The sequence below is a fragment of the Aulostomus chinensis genome, chromosome 13 (genome assembly GCF_037954235.1).
Source record: "Aulostomus chinensis isolate RoL2024-O1b breed Wild chromosome 13, RoL_Achi_v1.0, whole genome shotgun sequence".
Taxonomy (NCBI): domain Eukaryota; kingdom Metazoa; phylum Chordata; class Actinopteri; order Syngnathiformes; family Aulostomidae; genus Aulostomus; species Aulostomus chinensis.
This window is the reverse complement of record NC_141332.1, coordinates 18,993,089-19,020,873: the sequence shown is the minus strand read 5'-3', so window position 1 is coordinate 19,020,873 and position 27,785 is coordinate 18,993,089. Positions and strand designations below refer to the sequence as shown.

Below are 27,785 nucleotides of genomic sequence, written 5' to 3'. Positions count from 1 at the left end.
GTGAAATGCTGACCATTGATGTACATGTTCACAAAGAGATGAACAGGAAATCCAGTTGTTGTTTTTTTTTTTTTTTTCAAACAACAAACTCACTAAAGGTTGCAGATTGGTTGAAGAGATTCAGGAAGTAGCGAGAGATAAATCCAGTTGCTTGAGAGTATGACAGCTCAGTCGTGCATGGGACACCTTCATCGCCTCATTCTCCTCCACCATGATCAACACTTACCAGACCAGGGTGGCTCCACCGCCGCTGCCTCCACGCCTGGACAGGTCTAATCCAGTCTTCATCCAGCCTCCACTTCCATCCCAGGGCCACAGCAAGGCTCTCATTCAGTTTTTGGTTGGTGTGGTGTTGCTCCATTTATTGCTGTCTGTCGGTGGATTCTTCTTATTGTACCACACTTCTGCAATGGTAAAAGAAATCATCTTCTTTCCAATGAACATTTTAGTTTGAATAGGTTAAAAATAACAAAAGTTCTTTCAGCTAATGATTAAAAACCAAAAAGCTTTCAAATATATCATGAAGCACTTTGGAGTAGGCAAAAACTTTCGTAAAAATATATTTATTTTTATTTTATTAAACATTAAACCAGTTTGGATTTTAGGTGTTCAATGATTTTTATCTGCATTATGAAGTCTAACTTATTGGTGCTACTTATTGAGTGAGGTTTGCACGTTAAATTTACTGCTTTGAATGTAAAAACAGAACACCACACGAAGCTTGAAGTGCAGGAGGAAATGATGCTAAATAAACAAGTCACACTATATGTGTATGTGTACACACAAACAAACATATATATATATATATATATATATATATATACATACACATATGTGTACACATACATATTTTTTTAATAGCAGTGTCTCAATCTTATAGGACATTCTGGGATCAAATGAATGTATATATCTAAAATGATGAATAAGGAAATAATAATTCATGTCACTTACACGCATGATTTTTATTTTGGGGATTTTTTTTTTTATTAAATCCCTATAGATGACGCTTCCATCAACTGAGGGAAAAGAAGGTATGTTCATTTCTTAATTTTTTTGTATGTAATTCTTTGCATTTATATATCCATTTCATGTGAAATTCTTTTTTCAAACATTTGTTCTTGTTTCAGAAAAACAGGAAAAAATCTTAGCACGCATTATTGACGAGCGAATGCACTCCCAGAATTCATCATCGTCGTCGTCATCAAAGACAGAGGGAACTTCATCCAAAACTCTTGCACGGATGATAGTTGACAAGAGCACACGACTACAGAATTCTGCAGGTAAGACATTTTTGAATGGAAGTTTACAGCAGATGCATCAAAAATATATGAAGAAGTTTGAATATTTCCGTCTCTCTCTTTCCAACAGGTTACCTCAAGTGGAACATAGACAGCTCAGTACTGAGTAACATCAACTACTACCACAACAGCTGGTTGACCGTGCTGCACTCTGGTGACTACTTTGTCTCCTCCCGGGTGACCTTCTCAAAGGGGGACGGTCAGCCTCCGCTGGCCATGATGGTAAAGCTGAGAGAGAATGAAAAAGGGAAGGAGAAGGCGGTGATGCACGTCCACTGCAGCCTCAACAGCCACGCCGAGTCTGCAACCAACCCACAGATGTGCACCACCACGGAGGGAGAGGTGATCTCGCTGAATAAGGGAAACCAGCTCGCCATCTGGGTACAAAAGCTCTCATTGGTGGACTACAGTGAGCAGGCGACCACCTTTGGGATGTACAAACTGTAGGAGTCCAGACTGAGCACATGCAAGCTGGGAACTGTTTGACATGTGGATGGATATAAAGAACACTTCAATAGACTGAACTGATCATGAAACTGATGGTTTAGGATCTTTCTGTGTAAATTTGACTGACATTCCCAAACCATAATTTATTGAATAAGATTCACTTTTGCTATTTTAAGCACCTTCCCCGGTACTGTCATGAATGTTTTTTTTTTTCTTCCTGTATTTATTATTGTTATTGTGGTTGTACAGAATTGAAATTATGAATTTTTTTTTATTCCTAATCTCTCTTTTCTGGATGAGTCCGCCATCTTCCTTGATTCTGGAATAAATTCCAAGTCAGTAGATAATAGATAGATACACAGTCATAACGTGTGCACGTTCCAGCAGGCAGGAAGGGAAATTCATCTTTGAATTGTTGGCCAGAGCCAAAGGATGGAATTGTTTTTCACTTCTGTGAAATATCTAATGCAAATTAAACATACTCAGATAAGTCTTTGACATGAACAGTAGTTTACTGGAGAGCCAGTCGTAAACCAAGCAAAGATCAAACCTTTCAGTGGGGTGTATCTAAAGCATAAACCTGAATTTAAAGTCTTCCTCCATCTCTACCACTATGGTTTTACATTTCTAGGACAAAAGAAAAACCACATAGCAAAGATGCCTTTTCCCATGATGCTGAGCCACAATAAACAGACCCCGATGAGTTCTACTAACCCAGAATGGGGACCGGAATGTGAGTAATAATAACCTTTATCAAAAAACATGTACTTTTTTGTTGTGTAAGCAAGTAAACTCAGTGCCAGTGGCCCACAGCAGCTTCACATGTCACATTGCTGCCAGTTACATTTTGATTCTGACCTCAGATAAATGCAGTGCATTACTTCCTCCTGCAAAGGAGGTCATGTTTTCTATGCTGTTTGTAAGAACTACCAAGCTGATATTCACCACATTTACTTGGGTGTAGCATGAATGTAGAAAAAAAAAGCCAATTAACTCATTTACCAAATTCAAAAGAAAACAGCTTTTCTTTCCATTGATGTGGTCGAGGTTGTTCTGCCAGAGGTATTCGGTCTCCAAGCACCCTTTACTTTGAAATACAACTATTAAAATAACAGGATAACTGATAAAAATGAATGTAAACTTAACATTCACTCTGTGGACTGTTAAGTACCAAAACCAACTCGTTAAAATCTTCCATTTGATTAATATCTCACAAAAACTAGCCCACTGATGAAAAGGAAACTGATGTGACCTATTTGACTTTAACAGGTTTGTTGTGAAAGCTCACAGCGATAGTTTAAGTGTGGGAACTTTAAAGCAGCTACTCAGAATGTTCAGCTTGTGTTGACTTTGGTGGCCCCTCTGGCCAAAAGCGGTAATGATTGACTTTCACACGACTCGCACACGTTTGTGTTTGAAACCAGTAAAAGGACACAGCCTATTTAATTCGCAGGAGGCACAGCGATGAGGTCATTGAGAAATCACCAGTATGTCTATAGCAAAATGAAAAAAGAAAAATCAACAACTCTGTAGATGGTAAGGTATGACTCTTACGTCCCATGCGATGTAAGATGACAAAAGCTGGGCTTCCGTTGCTGCAATTCTACATTTTTAATTTTACATTGATTTCTTTTAGAATCACTGAAGTCTTGACAAATGTCAGATCTGCCTGCTGCAAAAACCTATTAGTTGCTGCGTTCAGATATAACAAAACACATTTAACCACTGTTGCAGCCTGCATCTGCTTGCATATTGTAAAATTTAAAAAAAAAACAAAAAACAGAAGTGTATCATGGCACTGCAGTAGCAGAGGTAAACTGCATGGAAAGTGTGAATCTCTAGTAGAGGTTTGTGTGTAGATGCAGAGGCGACACACTCTCACAGGATGTCATCTATTCTAGTCATTCCTTCCATCATGCAAAGGGTTTCTTAATATATCAACTCCAGATCAGTCACACACACACACACACGCACACACACACGTAAAATCTACTTACATTTATTTTTTTAAATCATTTGCTGTGTGTAATTTTCCCAGTTTTAAATGCTGTCATGTAAATGATGTCACCACCATAATTCGCTTATTATTTTTTTAATAAAAGAATGGCCATACCAAACATAAAGTACAGAGTTTCTGGGGGGGGGGGGGGGCATTACAGTACTTGCAACAACAATAATTGCATAGAACTTTCAAAAAAAACCAAAAAAAACAACAACATTACACACAGTGGTCTGGAGATGTGATCTCAGATAAACAAGATGAAATCGGAAATCAACTCCCTCCCACCAGTAAGTGCTCAAGTGAGGGACTTGAAATCGGTTGTACAGGAATAAAGAACAGTGTTGATTTCAATATTTTAAACACAGTCACATCTATACAGGAAGTAGGGGCTCTGTACCGCTGATGAGAGCCCTGAGAGGGAGTCATGATGTCAGGTCAGCACCAGAGACCAGCGTTCAGCCTGCTGCAGTGTCCTTGATCAGAACTCTGCTGCAGATGTACCAGCGCCGTCTCGTACCTCACACAGGGCTCTGACCTCGCTGTGAGGGGACGCACCTGAAAACATCGCTACCCACTCGCGATTGTACAATATTGCAATAATTATTATTATTTTCTTGTTATTTTTATTATAAGTCCGGGTCATTCATGTTGAATATTTGGACCTGAAAACTGAAATTGAAAACATTTTTGAAATTAAGAGTCTAGATTAAATCAAGGCGAACAGATTACAAAGAAGAGCCTAACTTCAGAGTAGTTGAACCACATGAATGGACTCGTTTTGGTTAATAATAAACAGGATTAATGTCACTATTATTGCAATTTCTCCACACCTAGCCTACGATGCATGCTCAACCCAGAGGTCTGTTGATAAAGCAGTCACTTATTGCATTCATTAGCATCCACTGTTGCTCTGCATTGCAGCGAGGGCATAAAACCCTCAACCGTGTGAGGAAATGTACCGTTGCAGCCTTGACTAACACGCAAAGACCCAATATACTCATTCAGCTACCACTAGAGACACTTTCGATATAAAAGCATGCATTTAGTTCCAGTCTGGTCTTAAACTCATAAGTTTATCAACCCCTTCGGGAGGCACTTTTACCAACTGAGCTCATGGAGCTTTAGTCTGGACAAACACACATAAATCTCTCCATTTTTGTTCACTCTGCAAGCTCCCGATGCTGGAAACAAACAAACAACAACAACAAAAAAATCTAACTTCTCAAGTCAGACTCTGACTAATTTATCCTGTTTGTGATTAGAAAATCGATTCCCCTTTGCCAGTGCAAGGGTACTTCCTCTGCGTTTACACTGTAGTTTTAATACAATTCCAGACAAGTACAAAGGCAATACCTAGAAGGCTAACACCTCAATTAAATGCTTCGATAAACAATAAATAAAGAATATCTTTTAAAATCCAAAAAGCAAGACTATGCAACTAGTAAGTTCAAATAAATTGCTTCTTGAGTATACTTTATTAAGAAGCTTAAGGTCATTCTTTTATGTACTCTGTATAATAAATGATATAGTTCAGCCATTTCCTGTTGTGTTATACAGCTGCATCCCTGATAGATTTGGATTATATACCACAATATCTTGATTATCACATTGCTGATGCAGAATTCAATCTGTGCAGAATTCAATCTGTAGATACACTGTACATTCATGCAGCTTTTAAATAAACATTAAAAAAGCTGCATCAGTTGGATGTAACATGAGCTCACCTGTTACCTGTCACCTAAAAAAAAAACACAACAGAAAAACTAGGAAACTTCTCATATGAAGTCTTGGAAGTTACAAAAAGATCCATTTGAGAGCTAAATATCAATTTCCCCACCTGGGGTCCTTGTGAAGAAATTGAAAAAAAATGACCATAATAATAATAATAATAATAATAATTAAAAAAAAAACCACAGTAATGATGTCAGGAGAAGAACTGTCCCTGTGAGGAAAGAAGTGCATGCAAGAGAACGCCTGATGGCTTCACTCTCTTTTTTCATTTCTTGCTTAAAAAGCAGCAGAGAACTTGTTTTTTTTGTCTGTTCCTTGTCCAAAATTGTTCTATTTTCTCTGAAGTGTTCACAGTGCCAGTCACCGAGAGGCAATGTGTTTGAAAACATCCCGTTTCATCAGTCTTGGTTAAGCGTAGCCGCTTCGGGAGGAAGCAGTCCAATCTAGTGAAGCTTGTGAGAAATATCTGTTTGTGTCGAATAAAGCCCCAGCGCCTGAAGCCAAGAAACTCAGCATCATCGTCAGGAGTGAGTCCAACTCTGCTACGTGTGATTGAAATGTGCAGATGCAACATAGATGGAGAAACACACGCACACACGCACACACACACACACACACACACACACACACACACACAGACTGCCCTTCCACATGCGGATCCCGTACTCACACACACATCCAGTCACACTCAAACGTGTTCAGTGGCCGCTGTCATCCCAAGCACAGTCGTTCTTCTGCTTGGCCAGTTTTCTGACCACTCTCTCCAGCTCTTTCCGTGACTTCTGCTCCTCCTCCAGGAATTGCTTCATCCACTTATTCTCCTGTGAAAACATGCCGGCAAGGACAAGATTCAACAGGTGCAACTTCCTGTTGCCACCAACTCCGATATAAATATTGGTATCAGCATCTATGTTGGCCTGACATGACGAAGAAGTAGAGAGCAGAAATAAATGAGTATATCTAAATGTTTCCCTGCTCATTCCTCGATGTGTTTTATGTATCATTAGCCATGCTAGCGAGCGCCTTATTAGTAGCTTCTGCACATTTATTGCAGGAGCAGAACAGCTGAGGTTTCCTCAGCCAACGAGAGCAAATGAGAAGAGGAAGGTATTTAGGTCCTCCCACTTGATGATGTCACAGACAGCCAGTTAATGACAGACTGTCATGGGACCCACAGGTGAAATCTTTGGTGATCTTTTATGAATGCTTGAGATGTTTAATGCAGATCTTTAAAACTGGAAGAGAATGCAAGAACCGTAATGCTACCATAAGTCCAGCTGGAACACTAAACGCAGTCATATCTGGGTCTGTGACATCATCCAGAGAGAGTTGAAAAATAAAGCAATCAGGCTGATCCTCATCGCCATCTCATCCAGGGTCGGCGATCGAATAGCGGCTGCCGCCAACTTAGCTTACGCTGTGATTAAACTGCAGGAAACACATAGAAACAATGCCAAATAACTAGACTGTGAGGTCTGCAAGCTTAGGCAAGTCTTTCCTGGAGATGACGAGCAAACAACTTGTAAATGTGTTTTCTGAATGGAATTTCATTTGAGTGGCAACAGAACCATCCACATGGCACATCTTTTAATTTTGCTGAATAAGGCCGCATAAAATTGCCTGAATGCAAATGTCATCTTAATGTGGGAAAAAAACACATATAAATGGACATTATCAGATACACAATTTAATTTTTACTATGGCTAATGAACTTTCTATAATCTCCACTTTTACTTTGCGTTAAAAACAGGGGTTCCTAAAATGGGATAGGGTCGAGGATTGCAAGGTGATTTCCAAAAATCCCAAAACATCTGGAAATTATTAAAAAGGCTGTATTTTTTTCTGAAGATAAAAGTAGTCCTAACCACAATAAAATTAGCAGCTGATTCTCATTTTTTTTTTCCTTTTTGGACCTAAATATTGAGCTGCGCTGAAAATTTGCGGAACCAGGTTAAAAATTTCTTCGTGCCACCATGCTTGACTAAGAAAGTTTCCAACTGCATATGGAAAACAATCATTAGCGTGTTAGTAGCAGAGGATCAAATACTCAGCAGGGCACATTCGGTCCGTTAAAGCGACGATCACCTTTTTCAGTTCATGAACCTCGTCTTTTAAAGCGTACACAGCATCCACCAGGCTCCTGAAAGACAATAGGGGTATGAAGAAGCTTGATGTAAGAGCTTGATTGTAAGTCAGGGTCATTCTGTGGAAGGACTCAAGGTCTTAACATGATGATTAAAATCAATATTATATTTCTGAATCTAATTACACACAAATTTGTAATCCGACTACAAATTATGCCAAAGCCCTGCATGTTAGCAAGCAATCATGTGCTTACTTCTCCTCAATAACCGTCTGCCCGTTGCTCTTCATCTCCTCTACGATGATCTTCTCCTCCTCTGGGAGAAGGACCTGAGGCACACACTCTTTACGCACTGCTGCATCCGCACACACACACACACACACACACGAGTAGGAAAGCTTGAATCTTGATTTTATGAGTGGTTGCAGATAAAATGCATGATGGTATCAAACCTGTGGTAGTCTGATGCAGGCTGGCTCCTGTGCAATAGGCCTCAATGACCCTGAGGATCTGGGCGTCCTCCTCAAGAGCAGCTGTGCCTGTCAAAACCAGTGATTAACTCCGAAATAACCTCACACCTTTCAGTTTTACCCACCAAATACGGCCGTGGCATCACATCCATTTGATTTTTCTAAGCACAAGTGAATTTCAGAGTCATCAAGAACAAATATATACTGGTAAAGGAAGGCCCTCCACTCCACTGCTGCATTATTATTTAAACGAAGAGCCAGACTCCTGAGGTCAGGACTATTGATACCCTTGAAAACACATTGAAAATTGTTACTTTTTGTTCTATTATTATAAAGCTGAACTTGCAGAAAATTTTAATTCTTGTTATTTTTTTTAAATACAAAATTAGAAGTGTAATAGAAGAGCACAGATGTGTACCAGGGTCGATGTAATATGAACTCTTGTTTTAATATCAAAAAAATTAAAGGTTTTGGAGTGATCCCTGGTGATCTGATCCCACTGCTAACACCAAGCCAACTCTTACTTTTCCTGGTTTGAATCTCGTCATCAGACGGTTTCCTCTCTTTCTTCCTGTTGCCAGGCAGGAACTTCTTCATCGGCCTCGGGCTCTTGCTCGAGTCCTGAAGGAGTGAGACGGTAAATGTGTTTGTTTTTTTTCTCTCCGTGCACACACTCCTACACACACCTGGAAAGCGAAGCCTCCAAACCAAACAGGATGCAAGCTTATAGGGACACATATAACAAACAACAAATTTCCGAGAACACACAAGGCAGCAAGCAGGTGGTGATAACTGACCAAACCAGACTAGCAAACACAACGAATGCATGAAAAATGATGACAAAGGCGTTGTCTAATCTAATTATTACATTAAAGGTTTCTCGCCAATCAGACTGAAAAATGTAGAAGTTTAAACGGAACACATCTTGTAAAAGCTGTGGGAAAGGAAGCAGATATTACTTTCCACACTTGATAACCACAATGTAATTTTATGAATGGTTGACTTGTTTGACACTGTGAATAGATTCAATCTGTGTTTCTTTCCCTTGAGCGCATTGAAGCTGAGGTGTGAAGAATGACTCACAGAACAGCTGTCACTTAAAATGTAATCAAAAATCACAAGATGCAGTATTTGTTAATGGCTGCTTTAACAAAAAAAATTAAATTAAATACTGTGGTGCAAAATTGATTTTAACTGGAATTTTCAAAGAAAAATAAAAAGGATTCAAAAATGAATCTCTTTAATATCACAAATGGTATTGCAATAATCAGGCAAAAGAATGACTATTAGTTGGGATTTTTTTTTTTTTTTTTTTTTTTTTTTAAATGGTGCAGCTCTACCTAAGAGTATCTTGCAGGAATTTACTTGCTGTTGCTGTCTGCCTCATATCCTTGGGTGGAAATAGAGGCGCTTACTTCAACACACAATCAGAAACGAAAAAGGAAACCCATCGATGTAGCTTTTCTGGAAATTCTGCCACAGGCTCCTAAAAGCCACTTCAACTGCGAATCGTGCTCACTGTCACGAGTATCAGGAGGAAAAAGTGACTATGTGGAGTCTCAGAGAACCTTCAAAGCTCAAGAATTCCCTTTATCCAAGCACACTCACACACTGTGGCCATGATGTGGTATTTCCCTGAGAGGTTTTTCCTCTTATGGGTTGGTGTTTGGGGAAATCAGTGACATGCTAACTGTGGTTCGAACAGCCATCTGCTCAGAGCACATCAGCACAACATTATGTAGTCCATCTAGATTTTGTGATGTTTACTTTAAACCTGCATAATTGACCTTTTACAGCCACTTGGGAGCTGGAAAAGATGGATGACTCTTATTATTGCCTGGATACGTTTTGAGGGGAGTTTAACATCCAGCTGACACAGACGGATCTTTAGCATTTATTTAGCTCTGGAAGAAATCCACACAAGGTCGTATTCAAGTAGATATCATTATGCATGTAAAAAGAGATATCATTCAACCTGTGGCGGCAGTCTGAGGGTACTGAATGTACTCTGGATAGTGTAGACTGTGATTGTATAGACTTCTAAAAATAGCATCCGGTTTCATCATAAGGGCTCTTCACTAGAATCTGGAAGATTGATGCTGTACGCCAGCAGTGATATCTAGAGTCAGTACTGGTGATAAAAAAAAACAACAAAAAACAGAGCGGCACCACATACACAGGAAACTGAGATAACAGTGAGGGGGGGTAGCAAACGGAGCAAATGCATGCCAGCTCAACACTGGGGCGAGCGCAAGCCCACACACACACACGCGCACACGCACACGCACACACACACACACACACACACACACACACACACACACACACACACACACACACACACACACACACAGGCAACCCCATCCCAACCCCCTAACCCACATTCTTACCCACAGAGATGGAGAGAAGCAGACTTGAGATCTAACCTTACCTTCATGATATAAGACATCCTCTACAGAGGGCGGAATGGGGAAAGAGAGAAAGGGGAAATGTGCATGAAAAACTACGACGAGAGAGAAGAATGTAATAGAAGAGTTAGTGGTGAGCATTTTCACACCACCATTCCACGTGACTGCAGAACAGGGTGATGTGTAAAAAAACAATTGAAAAAAAAAAAGTCATCTGATGTGACAGAAATGGGGGATGCATTGAGGGGATGATGCATGCAGCCTCTGCAGGGAAGAGAAGAGGACAGCTCCAGGACAACTAGTAGTTTTGTTATTGGGAATTAAAAGAACAAAACATAAGCAATCTTTATCAGCTTACTTGTTGACAAAAGAAGTGCTTAAATGGTGTGCTGTCTGTAGACTTTATGAATAATCAACACAACCAGTGTGATGGCCAGTAACCTGAACCCCAGAGTGAGCACCACCACTCTCATCCTCAAGCAGGTTCACTCCACCACCTTTCATATGGACTTTGGGAGTTTTATGTGTGTTATTTTCACAAATATATTTCCATGACTTGTAAATGCCTTTGGGAATAGTTTTCATTACGGTGCCTATTCTGATACAACTGTGCAAAGATGAAAAGTCAGAATAAGAGTCAAAATTCACATTTAACAAAAATGAAAGACCAATTATGTGGTTTGATTTTTCTTAGCTTATCATAACTCAAATATGCAAACAAAGGAAATATTCTTGACTTTTGAAAATAGCCTCTTGGGGCGGGTTGCGTGTTTATTCTGAGTCTCATTTTATTTGCCTGTCTTATGTGTGCGTCACATGAATATGTTGTATCGCCCACGAAAGCACATAGATAATGGCCACAGTCATTTGTTGTGAAGATGAGCATGTTATTTATTTTCTGGGCACCAACACACTTCCTTTCCTCAAATGATGTGTCTTGGGAGGGATCTGTAACATGGGCTGTGTATTCATGAGCTGATGGATGTACCAACACACTGATTACATGCAGATTGCAGTTCTTGGCAAGAAGGGACTTGAGGAGGATGGAGAAGTCTTGTGTTTTTTGACAATGCCCCGCCTGACTGCTCTATATGCACATCAAGGTTGTGTGAATTTTTTTCAATCTCCTACCTCTTTGTAGCCTAGTGCAGCAGAGGGTTTGAGGGGAGGTGCGGGACGCAGACAGCTGAGGGACCACGGTTTGCTGATTTTGGGGGGTTCCAGGGGGCCACGACTGACAGCGCTGAGGCTTCCAAGGTGGGACAAGTGAGTGGGTGTACCGACCATGCTCAGAGACTTGCCTTCTACAGTCTGAGACAGGAAAAAAAAACAAAAACAACGTGGGACAAAATATGGCAAACACTTTCACCTCTAGGTTTTCACTGTACGCATGTTGCAGAGTTTACTTTTGGTTTTGAATTCTAAACATATTTGCACAATGTGTGAATGTGTCTTAACCTTTAAGATGGTTCCTGCAGGGCTGCCTCCTTTGGTAAAGGGCTGAAGGTGCTCCAGCCACTCCTGTAGCTCCACAGCGCTGCTGCAGAACACTGTAACACGTTCTATCATGCTCCCTGCAGAACAAGAGCACGCACACAAACACACACTTCCTCTAATGAAAGACAAACATGGCTTAAAGGTGTCAAAGCAGTTCTGGGAATGTGTTTGTCATTTAGAAGGGCGAGAAGATCCCTCAAGTTAGTTAGTTTCCATTAATTTAGCATTTCATAGTGTGCGAGAGAAACAAGTACACAATTAAATACGTTTTGTGCCCAAAACAACAAGATACATATCTAAGACTTGTGAAGCAACCAACTGCAATGTAAATACGTTGTTGTTGTCTGCTCAAAAGGGCTTCTTCATGTAGACAAACCCTGATATAACCCAGTGTGCAGACACTGCAGGGAGAAAGGCTGCCTCAATATTACATTAGTTTGACTAGGCAACAACTTTAAGACACAGTTTATCCCTAATGTGATATAGTGTGTCATCATTTGTTCTTAAGACTCAGACGCAAACCTGTGATGTCAAAGGCATACTGCGCGCTGTCCGTGTCTTCTGCATGTCTTGTTACCGTTGTGCCTGTCAAAGGCAGTCTTCCCTGAATGGTAGGAACACGGAGAAATCACAAGATACTTCATGTAAGGGATTTTATCACCTTTAACAAAAAAAGGGGCAAGGGATTTATTAACAGAAGATTAAAATACATCTTGAAATATATGTATTTCCTCTTTTTAGCCACCAGTGATGTCTAGCCATGCAGATATTTGAGATTTCTTCTGTTACCTGAATACAACGATGCTTTTAAAATCTGAGAGTACCACAAATTAAACAGAGCACACAGAACACACTTGGGCTGATAAAACCCAGACTGGTGCAGTTCCTTTGTGGCACAGGTGAACTCGAACCATAACGGAACAGATCTAGAGGACAGGCTTGAAGTGTGGTAGCTCACCTGATAAATAAACCCACTCATCCGGGGACTGGTGGAGAGCATGACTAAGAGGTTAGGGAAAAGCATTAGGTAGCGCTCCTCTTTTTCCTGGAAAAGAAAAAAGAAAAGTCTGGATTCCTAAGTGTTCTATTTGGACGTTGAGGGACAATACAGTGTGTTTAGTTGAAGACTTGTTTCCTCCAACCCCAGGGGGTTGTGATGTCAGCGCCATTTGAATGACTGTCAGCAGGATTACGTAAAAACAACTGGGCCTATTTTAACAAAACTTGGAGGTGGGGTGCAGCATGAGACATGCCAGTACATTATATTTTAGGGAGGATAAATTTTAAAAAAAAATCCACACTTTTGTTGCCAAATAGTGCACGTTTTAGACAGTTTTCATAGATTAATGTGAAATACATCCCATATAGCAGAGAAAATGTTAAATTAGTCTTTCAACGTTTTGTGCGACGATCACAAATACGATTTTTAACTCATTTTTAAAGAGATTCTAGGCAAATTTATCTTCTTTCATATGATATAACTAAACAAAAAGACATGACACAACGAGTTAAATTCAAGAGGGGAACTTGATTATCTTTTTTTTTTTGGTACTTCAAATTTGACACCACAAACCAAAAATGTATATCACTGTCTCCAGCAGCAGTCTCCAGTGTCCGATGACAGCCGGGAACCAACACTGCCAGCTACCACTGGGACTTGTTACCGAGTAGATACTGAACTGGCAAAGCCTTTGCCTGGTATATGAGTGGAAAATTAGATGAACTGACATGAAGGGTAAGTTGCAAAACAAATTACAGTGAGACTGCTGTGGTGGTTGGAAAGTGGCTGGCATCGATGAAAACTGAGTGAATTCAAATATGTATAAGCTCAAATTTCTTCCAACCACCAACTAAAAGTCGACCCCTACACAGTAACCATCAAGCGTCTTCTCAGTCTCCATAAGACCTACGTAGGGTTCCTGTTTTGACACTTTCAGGAGAAACTTAAACTGCTCCAAAACAGGTTGTATTTTACCACAAAGATACAGACAAGTTAAACAATAACACACTGGTTGAGTGATTGTGGAGGTAGAACACGCTGAAACATTACACAGCTGCTCTCTCACCTCACTGGGCCCATTTTTCACATGGACATGGGACATGTAGGCCACGTGACCCAGGCTCTTCATGCTGTCTCCATCCCAGCCACGCACTGGTTCTGATAAGATCTGCAGCTCTAGGTTCTTACGCTTCCTCAGGTCCTGGCACTGCGTCTAAACACACGCACACAATTTTAATTAAAATTGCAATTTGGCCTTCTGCAATTTTTGAATCACAGGAACGATGACTTTCAAAGGCTGACTATGCATCAAACTGATTAAAAAAAGAAAAACTTAAACTATACAACACATTTAACAGCCATAAGAAAACTTCTTTCTTAGATACATTTTTCCATGATTATCACACCATAATTATTTTTATTTGATTTTCAATGAAAATGATGAACACAACATGCATTAGAAGCTTAATACTGTGACGAAGATCTGTTTTTTTTAATTCCAAACTCTAGAACTTAAAAAAAAAAAAAAAGTGACATCAACTCTCACAAAATTATTTGACTTCAGGATTTAAAATGTCTGCGGTTTAATTCCAGTCTTTGTAAGAAATCTAATGAGTCACCTGCAACGTAAGTAGTAAATTTTCAGGTGCTGGGTGGGGTTTCTCCCTGTGCAGACCGTAAAATGACCATACAACATATTTCAATTTATATAAAAAAGTGTGTAGGACGTGCAGAGATGAAAGGAGCATTTCCTCTGTATTCTCATCTAACCACACAGTCACATCACAGAGAGACAGACTTGCAAATTACACACTAAGTCCTATGTGATGTGTTTTTTCCTCTCTTTCCTTTTCAGCCCTGCTGAAGACACACATACATGTGAGTCACCTCAGCTATTCTTACTAGGAGCTCTGAGCTTTACAGTGGAAAATGAGTCTTGTTTCTTATCCATCTCAGCTAAATTGTCATTTCAGCTCACACCCACTGTAGGAACAACATGGTGATTAGACACGCAGCAGAGAAAAGCTCACACACTTTCATTCTTTCCAACAACCCTTGATTTGTCAAACCAACAAAACCTTGCATTGGCTAACCAAATTTTATTGGCAGATTTTCATCTTTCACACATCTGTAACAGTGTCTTAAACCTTTTGGTTTCACAATCCAATTATTGAGAATAGCCTGGAGATACTCAAAGGCTGTTAAACTCGCGGGCTGTGCTAATAAAATGAGGAAGCCTAATACCTTGTTGTTAACAGGCTGATATTGTTTCGATGTAGTTTAAGATTGCAGTCACACAGGTCCTCCTGCAGGTTGCACATGCACATGCGCATGCGCACACACACACACCCCTGTACTTATATCTTTTATTGACGTAATACATTCCCTAGCCCCTCAACCAACCAACTCCACTGACTGCCTGACCCTAACCTTGACCCTAACCTAACCTGGACCTCGACCCTAAAACCAAGTCTTGACCTTCAAACGGCCCTTTGAAGATGTGAGGACCGGCTAAAATGTCCTCACTCTGTTGGTTAAATAAGTATTCTAGTCCTCAATATGTAGCAAGTACAAGAACACACACACACACACACAAACACACACACACACACACACACACACACACGCGCGCTCACTTACCACTAAGCTCCTAAATGCTGCTGTTGCCTTTACAATGTCAGCGAAGTCTGGATGGGCTTCCTGTGGCAAGATAGTAAAACACATCCACTGTGTATTACTATGTTTAATCAGAGAAAACAACAGCAGCGTAGGTATAACTCATTCTATTTCTATAAGTTTATATTTAGACACTTTCTCATGCACCTCCACATGTCTCTCCAGCTCTTGCAGCAGGGTGGGGTACTTGTCCAGCCTCATGAAGGGCTTACTGAGACTGGTGGTAAGACTCAGGATCCCTGGAGCACTGGCTCCCTGGCTCTCCATGAATTTGTCCAGTTCCTCGCTGTTGAACACATACAACCAAGTTCCAACACACACACATACATATTGAGAATTATTTCTACAGGAACAAACCACATGGAGTGAATATTTGCTTATATATGACTTGGACTACAGACCCACTGGTACTTTGCATTGGCCGGCATTTGTGCATTTGTCATATCAATTTTGCTACAGCTTGTATTTTGTATCATCATATATTTGAAGTATCCGTTGCTATACAAACTATTTTTGTACTACAGAGAAGCACCACAATGAAATAGAATGCAAAGTGTTACACTCTGGCAACACTAAGTTTGTAGAGCCCTATCTCTGCAAATAAATTCTCTTTATGCTCCAACTGGAATACACAGATTTGAACCGTTAAAAGACAGGTGGTGAGGTAATGAGACTTTATTTTTCCAACTGAAAACGGAACTAAAAAAAAAACCAACAGTGAAATCATCAAATAAAATAACACTTCACCATACCATTATAAAACTCCTGTTTTAAGGTAAATTAGAAGCAGAATGATGTAAAGTACTTTGGAACTGCTGCTGCAGGTGCAGTGGTTTCAATGAACTGAAGAAACCATACAATGTCCTGTAGCAACACATTACCCACTACTGGTTAACGCGAATGTCACAGAAAGACTTTTGATACTGAAATGTGCTTACTGTGAGAAACTGCTCTGCTTATATGTCAACATAACCACAAGTCTCAATACATCCTGTCAACAGTAGCACTCAACACAGCCACTCCTACACTATGTGGCACAATACTGTTCAATCTCCTCTGGAGGACCTGACAAACGCAATGAGGACAGCTCTGATATATTTTAACAGTGGCTGCGAGGATTTCCAATGGGAATCCTGCCACCTTGTGGCTAAAAGCTGAACAACAGCTCATCAACTGCAAACAATACTGTATCGTGTAATCCCAAAGGAGAAAAAACAGCAATAATGACAACAAAAATAACCTTTCACTGGTGTAAACACTGACAAAATGGGTAGGTTAGGATAGCCTGGGCTTGCTTAAGCTGGTTTTTGACCCCCTATTACTCCGCAGCCTGAGTTGTGAGCAATTCAATCAATTTACAGACTCAACCCCGTACAACACAGGCAAAGTGTGCCGTGCCAAAGGTCAACATTTTTCCACTTGCACAGTCGGGTGCAAGCGTGACCCCTATGGTGTGCTCTGCTTGGTGCAGTGCAGATATGCCCTCGTAGCACACAACACACGGACAATAAAAGGGTTCAAGAGTGTGGGGGGCTTCAGAGAGTTTAAACTGAGGTAAAACTACAGTCTTTCACAATAACAAAACAAATCAGTGAGACATGATAGTTTTTCCCTTTACCTTCCCCAGACATTGTCACATGACCACTATTTCATCTTCTGAGCCCTTGTCAAAAACCACTGGAATATATGTCAGAGGGTGTTGGTTGTGTTAAGAAAAACCTTATTACCAAGGCTACTAGACCATTCTTTTTACTGTCAGGAGGCAAATTAAAGTTGAATTTAAGCCTAAGGCTGAAAATGTGGGATTGATCACTGAAAGTTATCTTGTAACAACAACAACAACAACAACAACAACAACATGAGGTTGCACGATTCCCCCAAAATACCTCTCAGATTAATAATTAAGACTTTTTGTTGCTGGTATGTATGTGTGTGTGTGTGTGTGTGTGTGTGTGTGTGTGTGTGTGTGCAGTTGCTGACCTGTGATCAGTGAGGATGCAGACAGCTGACGGGTGGCTGGAGCAGTAACCCAGGTACAGAGTCTTGATCTGACACATCACATTTATATAGCAGCCCGCCACTCGCTGCTGGCCCTCCGGGACTCTGCAAAAACGAAGGCAAGGTCAGAGAGATGGTGAGAGAGAGAAGTAAGCGCTGGGGAGCAAAAATAGACACACGGGAAATAAAAAAGTAGGAGCAGTTTTTAGTAATGATATATAGAACTAGAAACATACATACCAAGAGATAATGACACTGCAGATGAATGTTTCATAACGATTCATGTAATTAAATAAATGTTAATGAAAGCGCAAACAGATCTTCCTCCCCTTGTGATTCTTAAGAAGTTACTGAGTTTCTTCAACAATCCATGAATTGCAATTAATAGTTTATCGATCAATGTGCACAAAACTTGATCTTTCAAAAAAAAGACAACAACAACAAGATGGATGTTCATTGTATACTGATTTCCTGTTCTCAAGTCTTTGCAACAATTTTACCCTGAAGGATAGAAACGTTATTTGTTACTTGCTCACATCTTCCAGAGCATACACACTGTTCTAAAATGAAACCATTTCCATAAATGAAGACAATGTTATGAATACTTATGACCAAATCCAGAGTAACTTACTTTGTACATTCCTCCAAAGAGACACACAGACTCTGCTGGAAGGAAAGAATCTCCTCCAGGTTTCCACACAAGGTGGTGCTGTCCGCACTGCTCAGCCTATTTCATCAACATGAGACAAAAACCAAGTATTGCCATCAATCTTTGCCAGAGACGTTTGAGATAACAGTTATCTACAGTTATAAAAAATTATGTATTTCCAAAAAAATTATGTGTCATGCGTAATTTAGCAGTAATTAAGACATTCAACATTCTGGATTAGGGGCCACAGATTTCTATTGTTCTCCTAATTCTTCCTGCCCGAGAAGAGATGCTTTAGTGCTCTTACTTGTCGCTGGATTGCAGGGGTCGGAGGTAACAACTCAGAACGGTCTGTAGGTCTTTGACAAACTCTCGCTCATGTTCCAGGATGTCCTGAACCACCTGCAGGAACAACATGAGCAGAGCAGTCAGATTCCAGGGAAACCCAATATCATCCTATCATCATTTAATACTACTACTTATTTGTCTAGGTTAAAAAACAAGAAATATATGACAAAATATTCTAAACTCTTGTTTCAGTAGCAGTCCATTTGACAGATTTTTCAGCCAATTCTACTACTACTTTCTACTACGACAAATAACTGGATTTCAAATGTACTGTGTTCACACTCTCTCCTACGACCATGAACTCTCAGTGCCAAGCAGGTGTCCATTGTTTGACCAACTCTCGCATAAAATTACATCAATGGAGAAATAACATGCTCATACAAACATGAATATTAATAAATACTATCCATCTTTAAGTATCCTTCAATACTTCTACTCACCACACTGTAGTAGTTCTTGGTCAGCTGAGTTCCTTTAGGAGACACTGGTTTTTCTGCGGTGAGGAGAAATCAGTACAGTTGGTTTTCTAGCTCTAATTATTACCGGTCAAAGAGCAAAAAGACAAACCAGACAGAAGGGACTAGGATAATTACCAACTGTTGGACTGATTACCTACACCCAAATCTTACCTGTTCTTTTTCATGTTTTGGTGTAATTAATTATCACCATCTTCTCTTCGTGTTGGGACAGAGTTTATACACACCCCTCTGACCTTTTCTATCAATTTACACTAGGAAGCAGTAGAATATGCACTAGCCTGAACACAGGACCTTCATCCTGGTTTTACTTTCCTCCTCATGTCCCAGACGCACCTGACAAATGAGTTCCAAGTTCTCACATGGATTGCAGTTACACATCTAATTCATTTTCTGTATATATGAAAATGAGTGGTACCATGGGGGAAATGCTCCAAGTTTACAAACTCGTCATTTGGTTTAGACCGCAGCAAATATTTTGATTGAACTGGACCACTGTTACCTTGGAAACTCACTGGGTCCTGACCTTGAAGGAGGAGCAGAGTTCAACTGCTTGGTCTGAAGTTGAAAGGATAGTTCGGGCAAAAATGAAACTGCGCCCATCATGACTCACTGCCATGCTGATGGAATGTTGGGTGCCATTTTTTTAGTCCACAAAACACTGTTTGGGTTTCGGTTGGAAGTTTTTAACTGAAACTCCTGCAGTGTTTTGCAGACTAAAAAATTCATCCGACATTCCGTCAGCAAGGGGGTGAAGGGACAAGGAGTGAATTGTCATATTTTGAGTGTACCATCCCTCTAACACCTGTAATTGTGGTTGACATCAAAGTGAAAAGTCAAAGAATTCAGACCAAAGGACTCGGGAGTGAAAGAGCTCTTACTCTAAATTATTTTAATTCGGGCAATGTAAACTACAATCCATGAGAGACCTTTTCTTGAACAATTTTTCAAGAGATAGCACCTTTACAAAAGCATCATGATTCCACTTTTCACAAGTTTAATTTCACAAAAATATAATTGTTTACAGTTTATGAGAAGGGGGAGTTTATGATATGAGATTAATGATCATGCAGCAGGACTCACCGCAGGTTTTGACCTCACGGACATAGTTGCTGGGGAACCAACCAGTCTTGCCATTGAGTGTTCCCTCCCACCAGCCTCCCTCTTCCTGCCGTGTCACAAGGATAACTTCGCCTTTACTGAAGGACAGCTCATCCTCGTTGTTCTGCTTGAAGTTGAAGCGGGCCTTCACCATCAGCTGTCCACCTCCCCCGTTCTCAGACATCTCCTGTTAGAACGTTTTTTTTTTCAGGAGAGAGAAAAATTAACCTCGTCCCTGACCAGCACATCTCCGACCGGCACATTTTTCACTGATAGTTGGCTTAAACCTTGTAGGAGCACCAAGACAGAAACAAGTGAAACAGCAATAACTGTTCTACATAATATACTGTACTTTGTGCAGAGGGATGTATTGTTCAGTCCTCTTGTGTAAAACCCCACAAAATGATCAGAACACTTCAATGTAACTACTGTTGCATTTGGAGTTGGAATATATTCAGTCTTGTAAATAGAGTAGAACACAGTATATCAATGTGTTTACATGGAGAAAAAAGAGAGAGAAGACCCCATACCACTGATTTGGATTGTCTCCGCAGAGAGCCTTTGGATTTGGCAGAGGAAGCAGTGTGCGTGGACGTCGCCTGGCTAGGAGAGGGGACACTGGTCTGTGGACATGACCTCTCGACAGCAGTGTCTACGGATGCACAGAGGGAATATGGGGCCTCAATTATTTTGGTTATAACTTCTGGTCTCCTCAGAAAAACATGTTAATATCCTCTTGGAAACATGTCTAAACACAGATGAAGAGCTCAAGTGACGCAGGTGCACATACTTTCGAGGCAGAAGATAATTCACGTGATTATGCTACAGAACTTGTATGTACATATTTACTACTGCAAGACTCCATGTTATTCTTGTATGGTCAGTCTCTTCTATGCTCATCATTGGTTTATGATGAGGAAAAAATGCATGAATTGATCATTTATAGTCTTTCGTAATGTTTTGCAATACAGAAAAACTTTTTTATCCAAATTTGCAATGTGTTCATGTGTTTTTTCTCATATGTTCAATAAGTAAATATCATATAAACTTGTTTTTGTATAGATGATACAGACATTATGGTCACATCAGTTACAAAATGCAAATCAGATATCCGCAACAAATCCGATATCAATGCATCACAACAAGTCATGAACTCCCACTTCTTACTGATGCACTTGTGCTGATGAAATACAAATAAAAACATGCTCAATATTTTATTGAACATCTTATCGAGTGATTTTCCCAGGACTGTATGTGCATGTGTACTTATGTGGCTAGCATCCGATCTCTCTACGTTGTCATCTCTGAGCTACTTTAGCGGAGGAACCTTGATTCAGGGGCAGAAGCTGCCAGCTGTCCTGCACTGTGACTGCGGCCCTTGAGATGAACTGACAGAGGAATCAATTTGGTTGCCAGAACTCACTTGGATAGTGACACATGGCAAACCTGCAAGGAGACATACACGCCCTCTCTGAAGACTACCTATAGAGTGCCAGCTGGAAGTTAGCCAGGTTCACTGGTCAATTCTGCAGTAAATTACAAAAGCATTTCAAAGTGTGTAGAATTGGCCTCTGCAACCTAAAGGGTTGACCTTGGGAACTATAAAACCTACTCATGTGTCCTTGAATATACAGGCAGTGAAATGTGTTTGGCAACACTTGTGTGATCTCATTTCATGGGCAGATCATCTGGAATGTATGTTATGATAATGAAAGCCTGGAGAGCAGGCGGGAGATGGATTCCATATGCTGAGACACCAGGGTGCATCACACTCCAGGCTAACTGATATGATGGAAAGAGGTCTGTATGTAGTGGGACAGTCCACATGCACTGCAGGTGAGGAAACTCAATCCCACATGCACCTTCCCTGTATAAACACAAATGCTGCGCAACCACTCGCAGACAATAAAGGCGGGACCAAAGCATCGCTGGCACAAGGATCACGAGAAAGACCACAGAGGCCCCTTTGATCATATCAGCTAACTTGTGACTCATCCACTTCAAATCAAGTTCATTTCTGACTGCAGATGAGGACTGCCAAGAAATGATTTGCATACGAGCAGAGCCCAGCACTGACAAAAACAAGACCACATCTCACACTGCAGAAAAACTCTTCCCCTTTTATTCAATCAAAACAATAAGCTCATTTACTAATGTCTATGTTTTTTCTCCAAAAATGTGTGAAAAAAAATGCTAATACAAGCCTCAAATCCCGCAGGAGATGGTCTATGACTCCTTGCTCAGGTGGACCAGTGATTCATCAATGAAAAACCAGTGCTGCCAAGACACAGCAGGTGGAAGGCTTTCATACAGACTGGAAAAGTGCAAAATAACGTTGAGTGGACAATGCTGCCGTGTAGCTGAGCAGACGCACCACTGACAGAGACTAATTTCACTTATTTTATGTGTCAGAACACAAACATTTATTTTGAAACCCCAAGGTGTCATTCTCCTTTCCTTTTTCTTCTTTTAAGGGGAGTTTAATGTTACCTGTCAAGCAGTTTGCGGTAACACACGGCCCTTTTATGAAGACTAGCCATGTGTTTGCTGTAGCTCCGCTAATTAGGAACGACAGCCACAAGGACAGTGGTGTAAATAACAGAGCATAGGTGCAAATATGTGGTTTACAGACACATAATAAATGTGCCTCTAATATTTTTGACAATAAATACATTATTTTGAGTCTAACTAAGACAAGCCATTTAGAGATTATAGAAAAACAGGAACAGGCAAGTCCCTCTATAACAATAACGTTGAGGAACATTAGAAATAAATGTTCTCAAATAGCTTTAAACATACATCTGTTTTTGAGCATTCAGGGACATGCAAAGGCAGACGAATGGTCTTGAGACTGCTGACTAAATCATTCTGAATGCTGGTGGCTTCCAGGCAGCTCTGTGAAAACTTCTTCAGAAAAAAATAATACAAGATTCTCCAGTAAAACAAATAACCCTGAAGTGCTTTAGGGTTGCTGCACTGCAAACTATTTCATTTTCCATCCTTACATGCACTTGAGTAGAGGCTGTTTCCAGAAGTACTACACGCATTATGTTTAATTTGAAAGCACAAAATATCCACAAAGCAGGATATTAGTCTGGGTGTATCAAGCTATGGACACACATGAGTAAATATGGCACCCAGCGTGACACAAACACACACTGCCATGCCAGCTGCCATTGGATATCGCAACCAATCATAATTTAAAAATGCTCCACGGGTGAAACAAAAACACAGCAACTGAGACCACAAGCAATGTTCTTTGTGGTACACACACACACCAGACCCGATATGTAGCTTCACGGACTGTGTTCTCAGTATTAAAGCTCCCTTTATGGAAAGTTTACACACATGCTCTTTCACTGCAATCAAGTTCTCTTTTTCTGACAATAAGTGATTATTTCTGGACACAACTATAGAAATAATATGAATCTGGTATTTAAAAAAAAAATCATGCAATACTATCCAGAAGCAATTAATTCATAAATCCTTCAGAAAATCATATTGAAACTAGCTTATTTTGTAATTTCTGCACAAAAAAATTACAATGTTCCAGCTTTCCATGTGTTTATTTTCATTCTCAACTTTTGGACAGATGAAACAAAGCATTTTGAAAACAAAATTTACCGTAAAGTCAGTAACTTTTCTTTGAATTTTACAGAGCACTTGACAAATAGATTAGTCGAGGAGGTTAGTTGCAGCAGTTATCGAGCAGTTGCTCACCAGCGAGAGACGAAGCTTTCAGAGACAATCGGCACAACTGTCTTACCTTGTGTGGCAAAGTTGACTGCCAGCAAAGTGGTCAAGACCTTGCAGAAATTCTCACCAGTGTATAACCACTCTGGTTCAAACCCCTAGAAGAGGACAAGACACTTGTCAGAAGAAAAAGCCCCAAACAATCTGATCATACAAGCAGGAAAGCAGCAGATGTTAATGACGCGAGAAGTCAAAGTTGGAAATATTTATACTGATTGGACAGATTGACACTCAATTGATATTGTGAGCGCGCGCACACTCTCTCTCACACACACACACACACACACACACACACACACACACACAAATAATAGAACACAGGACACACACAGACAATGAAATTCTCACAGGATTTCAATAAGCCTCTCACAAACTGACAGAGATAAAAACTGACATGTTAAGCATGACCCATATTTCGTGACTTAGTGGTTTTGTAATAAAACATACAGTGCCAGACTCATTTACAATTCACTGTGCACTTGCATAAACACAGATGCATACACGCACTCGTGCACACGTTGCTTGCTCTGTCTCAGATGCCTATCTTCTTTCCTTCAGCAGATACGGTTTCACATTTTAAATAAAACATCTTAAATATAGAGTTTGAGCGGTGCAGCCGTGGTTATGGGCTCTCGCTCTGAGTTAAAGCAATCACATCTCTAGGTACAAGATCAGCCTTCATCCAATTCCTAGGGGGGACACCAAGATTTACTCAGCTTGATTTCATCATATTAAACGTAGCTAGAGGACAATCTCAGCTCTGTGCATCATCATTTTGGTTTCCTAAGCAGAATACCAAACAAACAAACATTTGCATCAGTAAATAATAATGTTTCAATAATAATGAAACATTCCCTTCAGGTAATTAATGTCAAAGATGTTATGAATACATGTTATACTAAATGACAGAATATAACCTGAACAAATACATTTTATCATGTGATTCATAACAGCCAAAAAAGATGGTCTTGTGTAGTTACTGGTGCTTCTGCTTTCTGCTTCTCTGTGCAGAAGTGAAAGCATTATGACTGGTCTCTTTGTGCAGTCACAGGATAAACAGGCTGTATTTGCTATGGCACAAAAAAAGAGAGAGAGAAAAAGTTCCTTAAACATGATCACATCACTGACCAAAAGATGGGCAGGGCTCACTGTAGCACCACAGACATCCCCTGGCTGCCCATGAGCTACTGGCTGGCTACAGAAAGGTCTAATTATGGGCTAAAGCGGGGTTGGTGGATAAAAGCAAAGAGGACCTCCCAGACATAACAAGGCAGCTGGGCAGAGGTACTGAACCACTTGACTCTGCAGCGAGCCAGGCTTGCTGAGTCAATTAGCTGTTTAAAGAAACCAACTGATGTGATTCATGACCAGAAAAGATTATTTATAAAGATTGAGAACGAATCTGCTGTCCAGTGTGGCAAATGAGATGGAGGAGACTCCCAACATCTGTGAATTATTTTCATCATCAGTAAATACAGGCAGTCAAGGAAGAGTTTTTAACCTGCAAAAACCAAACAAGCATGAATGTCAATGCAGTTTGAGAGAGGCAGAGAAGAAAACAATGTGCTGATAGCCATTTAAAAACAGAGGCAGTGGTCATAGAGGCCAGCCGTCCTGCTCCTCCTGACTGGTCAATGACTGACGGCATGCCTGTTTATGTGGCTCACTCTCCACATGGACGTCTGACAATCTACACCAGCAGGATAAGCAGGTCACAACACAAGCAAGAGTGTGTTTAAGTCCTCTTTGTAAACTGCAGTGGGCTAAGAGGGCTAGATAAGGAGATAATGATGGAGAAAGGTCAGCTCATACCGACACATATTCCGTTTGTAGCTACATACAACTTGACAACACACACGAAAACAACTTACCTCCACTTTCAAGGACGAGCATCCTTTTAAAAACTCTCTAATGTTGGAAATACAGTCGGCTTCAGTCCTCGGGTCCTGGCAATACTGAGCCCAAACACAGAAAATAAATAAATAAACACAGAGATAGACATCTGACACAAGCACTTCTCAAGCGTCCCGGTCCAAAGCTATAGCCATTTTAGCTACACGAGAAAACGCGCAAAGCCTAGTTGTTGAGCAGATACAAATGCGATAAGCGGAACAAGACTTTAAAACACAACTGTGGAATCTTTCTACGTCTCCTTCATGCCTTCATAACCATTAACAAAACTGAAGCATCAAGTGAGCAAATTGCAACGTGAACATCCGGTGAGTTTAAACACTTTCAAAATAAAACCCTTATTAAAAACTAGCGTCTGAATATTCCAAAATTAAACTTTCGGATTTTTTAAAAAATTGAACTTCCATGAGGGCCCGTACTTTTCAAGAGCAATCTACGACAGCTACACATATATAACAAATTTTCAGACCAAAAGAAAATCACACAAATAAGAACTTACTACTTCCGGTGCTATTGGAGCTAACGTTACTCTCCACTGCTTTGACGCCCACTTTGCAAGCTTTACAAAGGGAGGTCAAACCGGGAAGAGACGAACCTTTCAAGAGGAAGTGACGAAATGCAACTTATCAACTTTGTCATCGCAACATCTAAGCAATCGTTATTCACGCTGAACATGCTTATCCTGTAATAAAAGCTTATTGTAAACATAAGGCCGTGTGGAAACCCCCCCTCCAACCGGCACGCATCTACGGTCTCGGTTCAGTCGTTGACGCGCTCGTGCAACGGAAATGGGTCCTGTTTTGGTGGGTGTTCACACCGAAAACACTCATGTCAAGAATGCGGAACATTTTCGTCGCTTTACAGGAAACTATATACTAAAATCTAACGTCTGAAAAGTTTATCAGACCCTTCAGTCCGAGCTATTTCACATTAGAGGCTAATGTTAACTTACTGCAGAAAAAAACAACTGCTAACTTCCGCGCTGCGGAAATAAACGGCCTACACAAGTTGCTGTCCGTATCGATTTCATTAAACCCCTCCCTTCTGTTCCGTCGATCATTTCCACATTTGTTGACTTAAGATATCTTCAATCTACAACTCACCTTAGGGGTGAAGCCAGGTATAAGCCGCTCCGTGAGCTTGCACAGGACAACCCCATCCTTCAGCGATGTTTTCAAAAACTCTTCTGGGTCAGCAACATTCTTTTTCGGGGAGCTGAGCACTCCTAACGATATTAACCATGTTACCGTCTGCTCCTCTGGATTCATGGCTCCAAAAATAAGATAATTGCTTAAGCACGCATTGCTAAAATATCTGGCAGTCTGATCCGTATCAATATGCAACTCACATCCGCACTTGTGCTACAAGTTAAAGAAGAGGCAGTTGAGGAAGGGCGACGAACTGATGATCACCCCTACTGGCAAATAGGCACCTCAACAATAGAAATAAGTTATCTTCCCCCTGCGAGTAGCCACATGCTGGCAGAGGGCATTTCTCATATTGCATTACATGTTCGGTTGCAGCCTGGACCAGGAAATCGTGTGCATCAGCACGTTTCCCAGGAGGACACATGGAAAACTCTTTCGTCATCACTGTAATTTCTTCTGCTGGCAGATGAACTTGGCCTGGTGCAAATGTATTGTTCTGTCTGTCTTTGTGTTAAATATCATTACTTCTGTATTAAAGGAAGAAAAACTCATTATATACACACACACACACACACACACACACATATATATATATATACACACACACACACACACACACACACACACACACACACACACACACACACCTGAGCAATAATTAGTTTAGCTCAATGAGTGATAGTGAGTGGGTAGATTAGCATACCTCCATCAAAAGTCACTGAATACATTCATCTCCACGACCTTTGCCTGTATTAATATAGCAAGGGTTGGATAAACCATCCATCCATC

At 40.5% G+C, this 27,785-nt stretch overlaps 2 protein-coding genes across 5 annotated transcripts; one reads left to right on the top strand and one right to left on the bottom strand.

Annotated features, from left to right (window-relative positions):
- The first annotated feature begins 58 nt into the window (after positions 1-58).
- On the top strand, positions 59-3,856 carry cd40lg (CD40 ligand). The gene is made up of 4 exons (XM_086221901.1): positions 59-412; positions 1,001-1,031; positions 1,128-1,280; positions 1,369-3,856. The coding sequence occupies exons 1-4, from the start codon at positions 212-214 to the stop codon at positions 1,743-1,745; spliced, it is 762 nt and encodes a 253-aa protein (XP_086078027.1). The 5' UTR covers positions 59-211; the 3' UTR covers positions 1,746-3,856.
- arhgef6 (Rac/Cdc42 guanine nucleotide exchange factor (GEF) 6) lies at positions 3,829-27,368 on the bottom strand. 4 transcript variants are annotated; one of them, XM_086221896.1, is made up of 22 exons: positions 26,952-27,368; positions 25,809-25,892; positions 23,951-24,035; positions 20,715-20,836; positions 20,167-20,371; positions 19,048-19,100; positions 18,567-18,661; positions 18,242-18,337; positions 17,593-17,715; positions 15,760-15,898; positions 15,577-15,636; positions 14,003-14,149; positions 12,895-12,981; positions 12,459-12,540; positions 11,898-12,013; positions 11,571-11,750; positions 10,463-10,483; positions 8,556-8,652; positions 8,014-8,100; positions 7,817-7,916; positions 7,564-7,618; positions 3,829-6,299 (listed from the first exon to the last, which is right to left on the bottom strand). In XM_086221896.1, the coding sequence occupies exons 1-22, from the start codon at positions 27,114-27,116 to the stop codon at positions 6,177-6,179; spliced, it is 2,322 nt and encodes a 773-aa protein (XP_086078022.1). In that variant the 5' UTR covers positions 27,117-27,368; the 3' UTR covers positions 3,829-6,176. The 4 variants fall into 4 exon arrangements, with proteins under 4 accessions (XP_086078022.1, XP_086078023.1, XP_086078024.1 ...); XM_086221897.1 differs by having other exon boundaries at positions 7,817-7,913; XM_086221898.1 differs by lacking the exon at positions 10,463-10,483.
- Between the last annotated feature and the right edge of the window lie 417 nt (positions 27,369-27,785).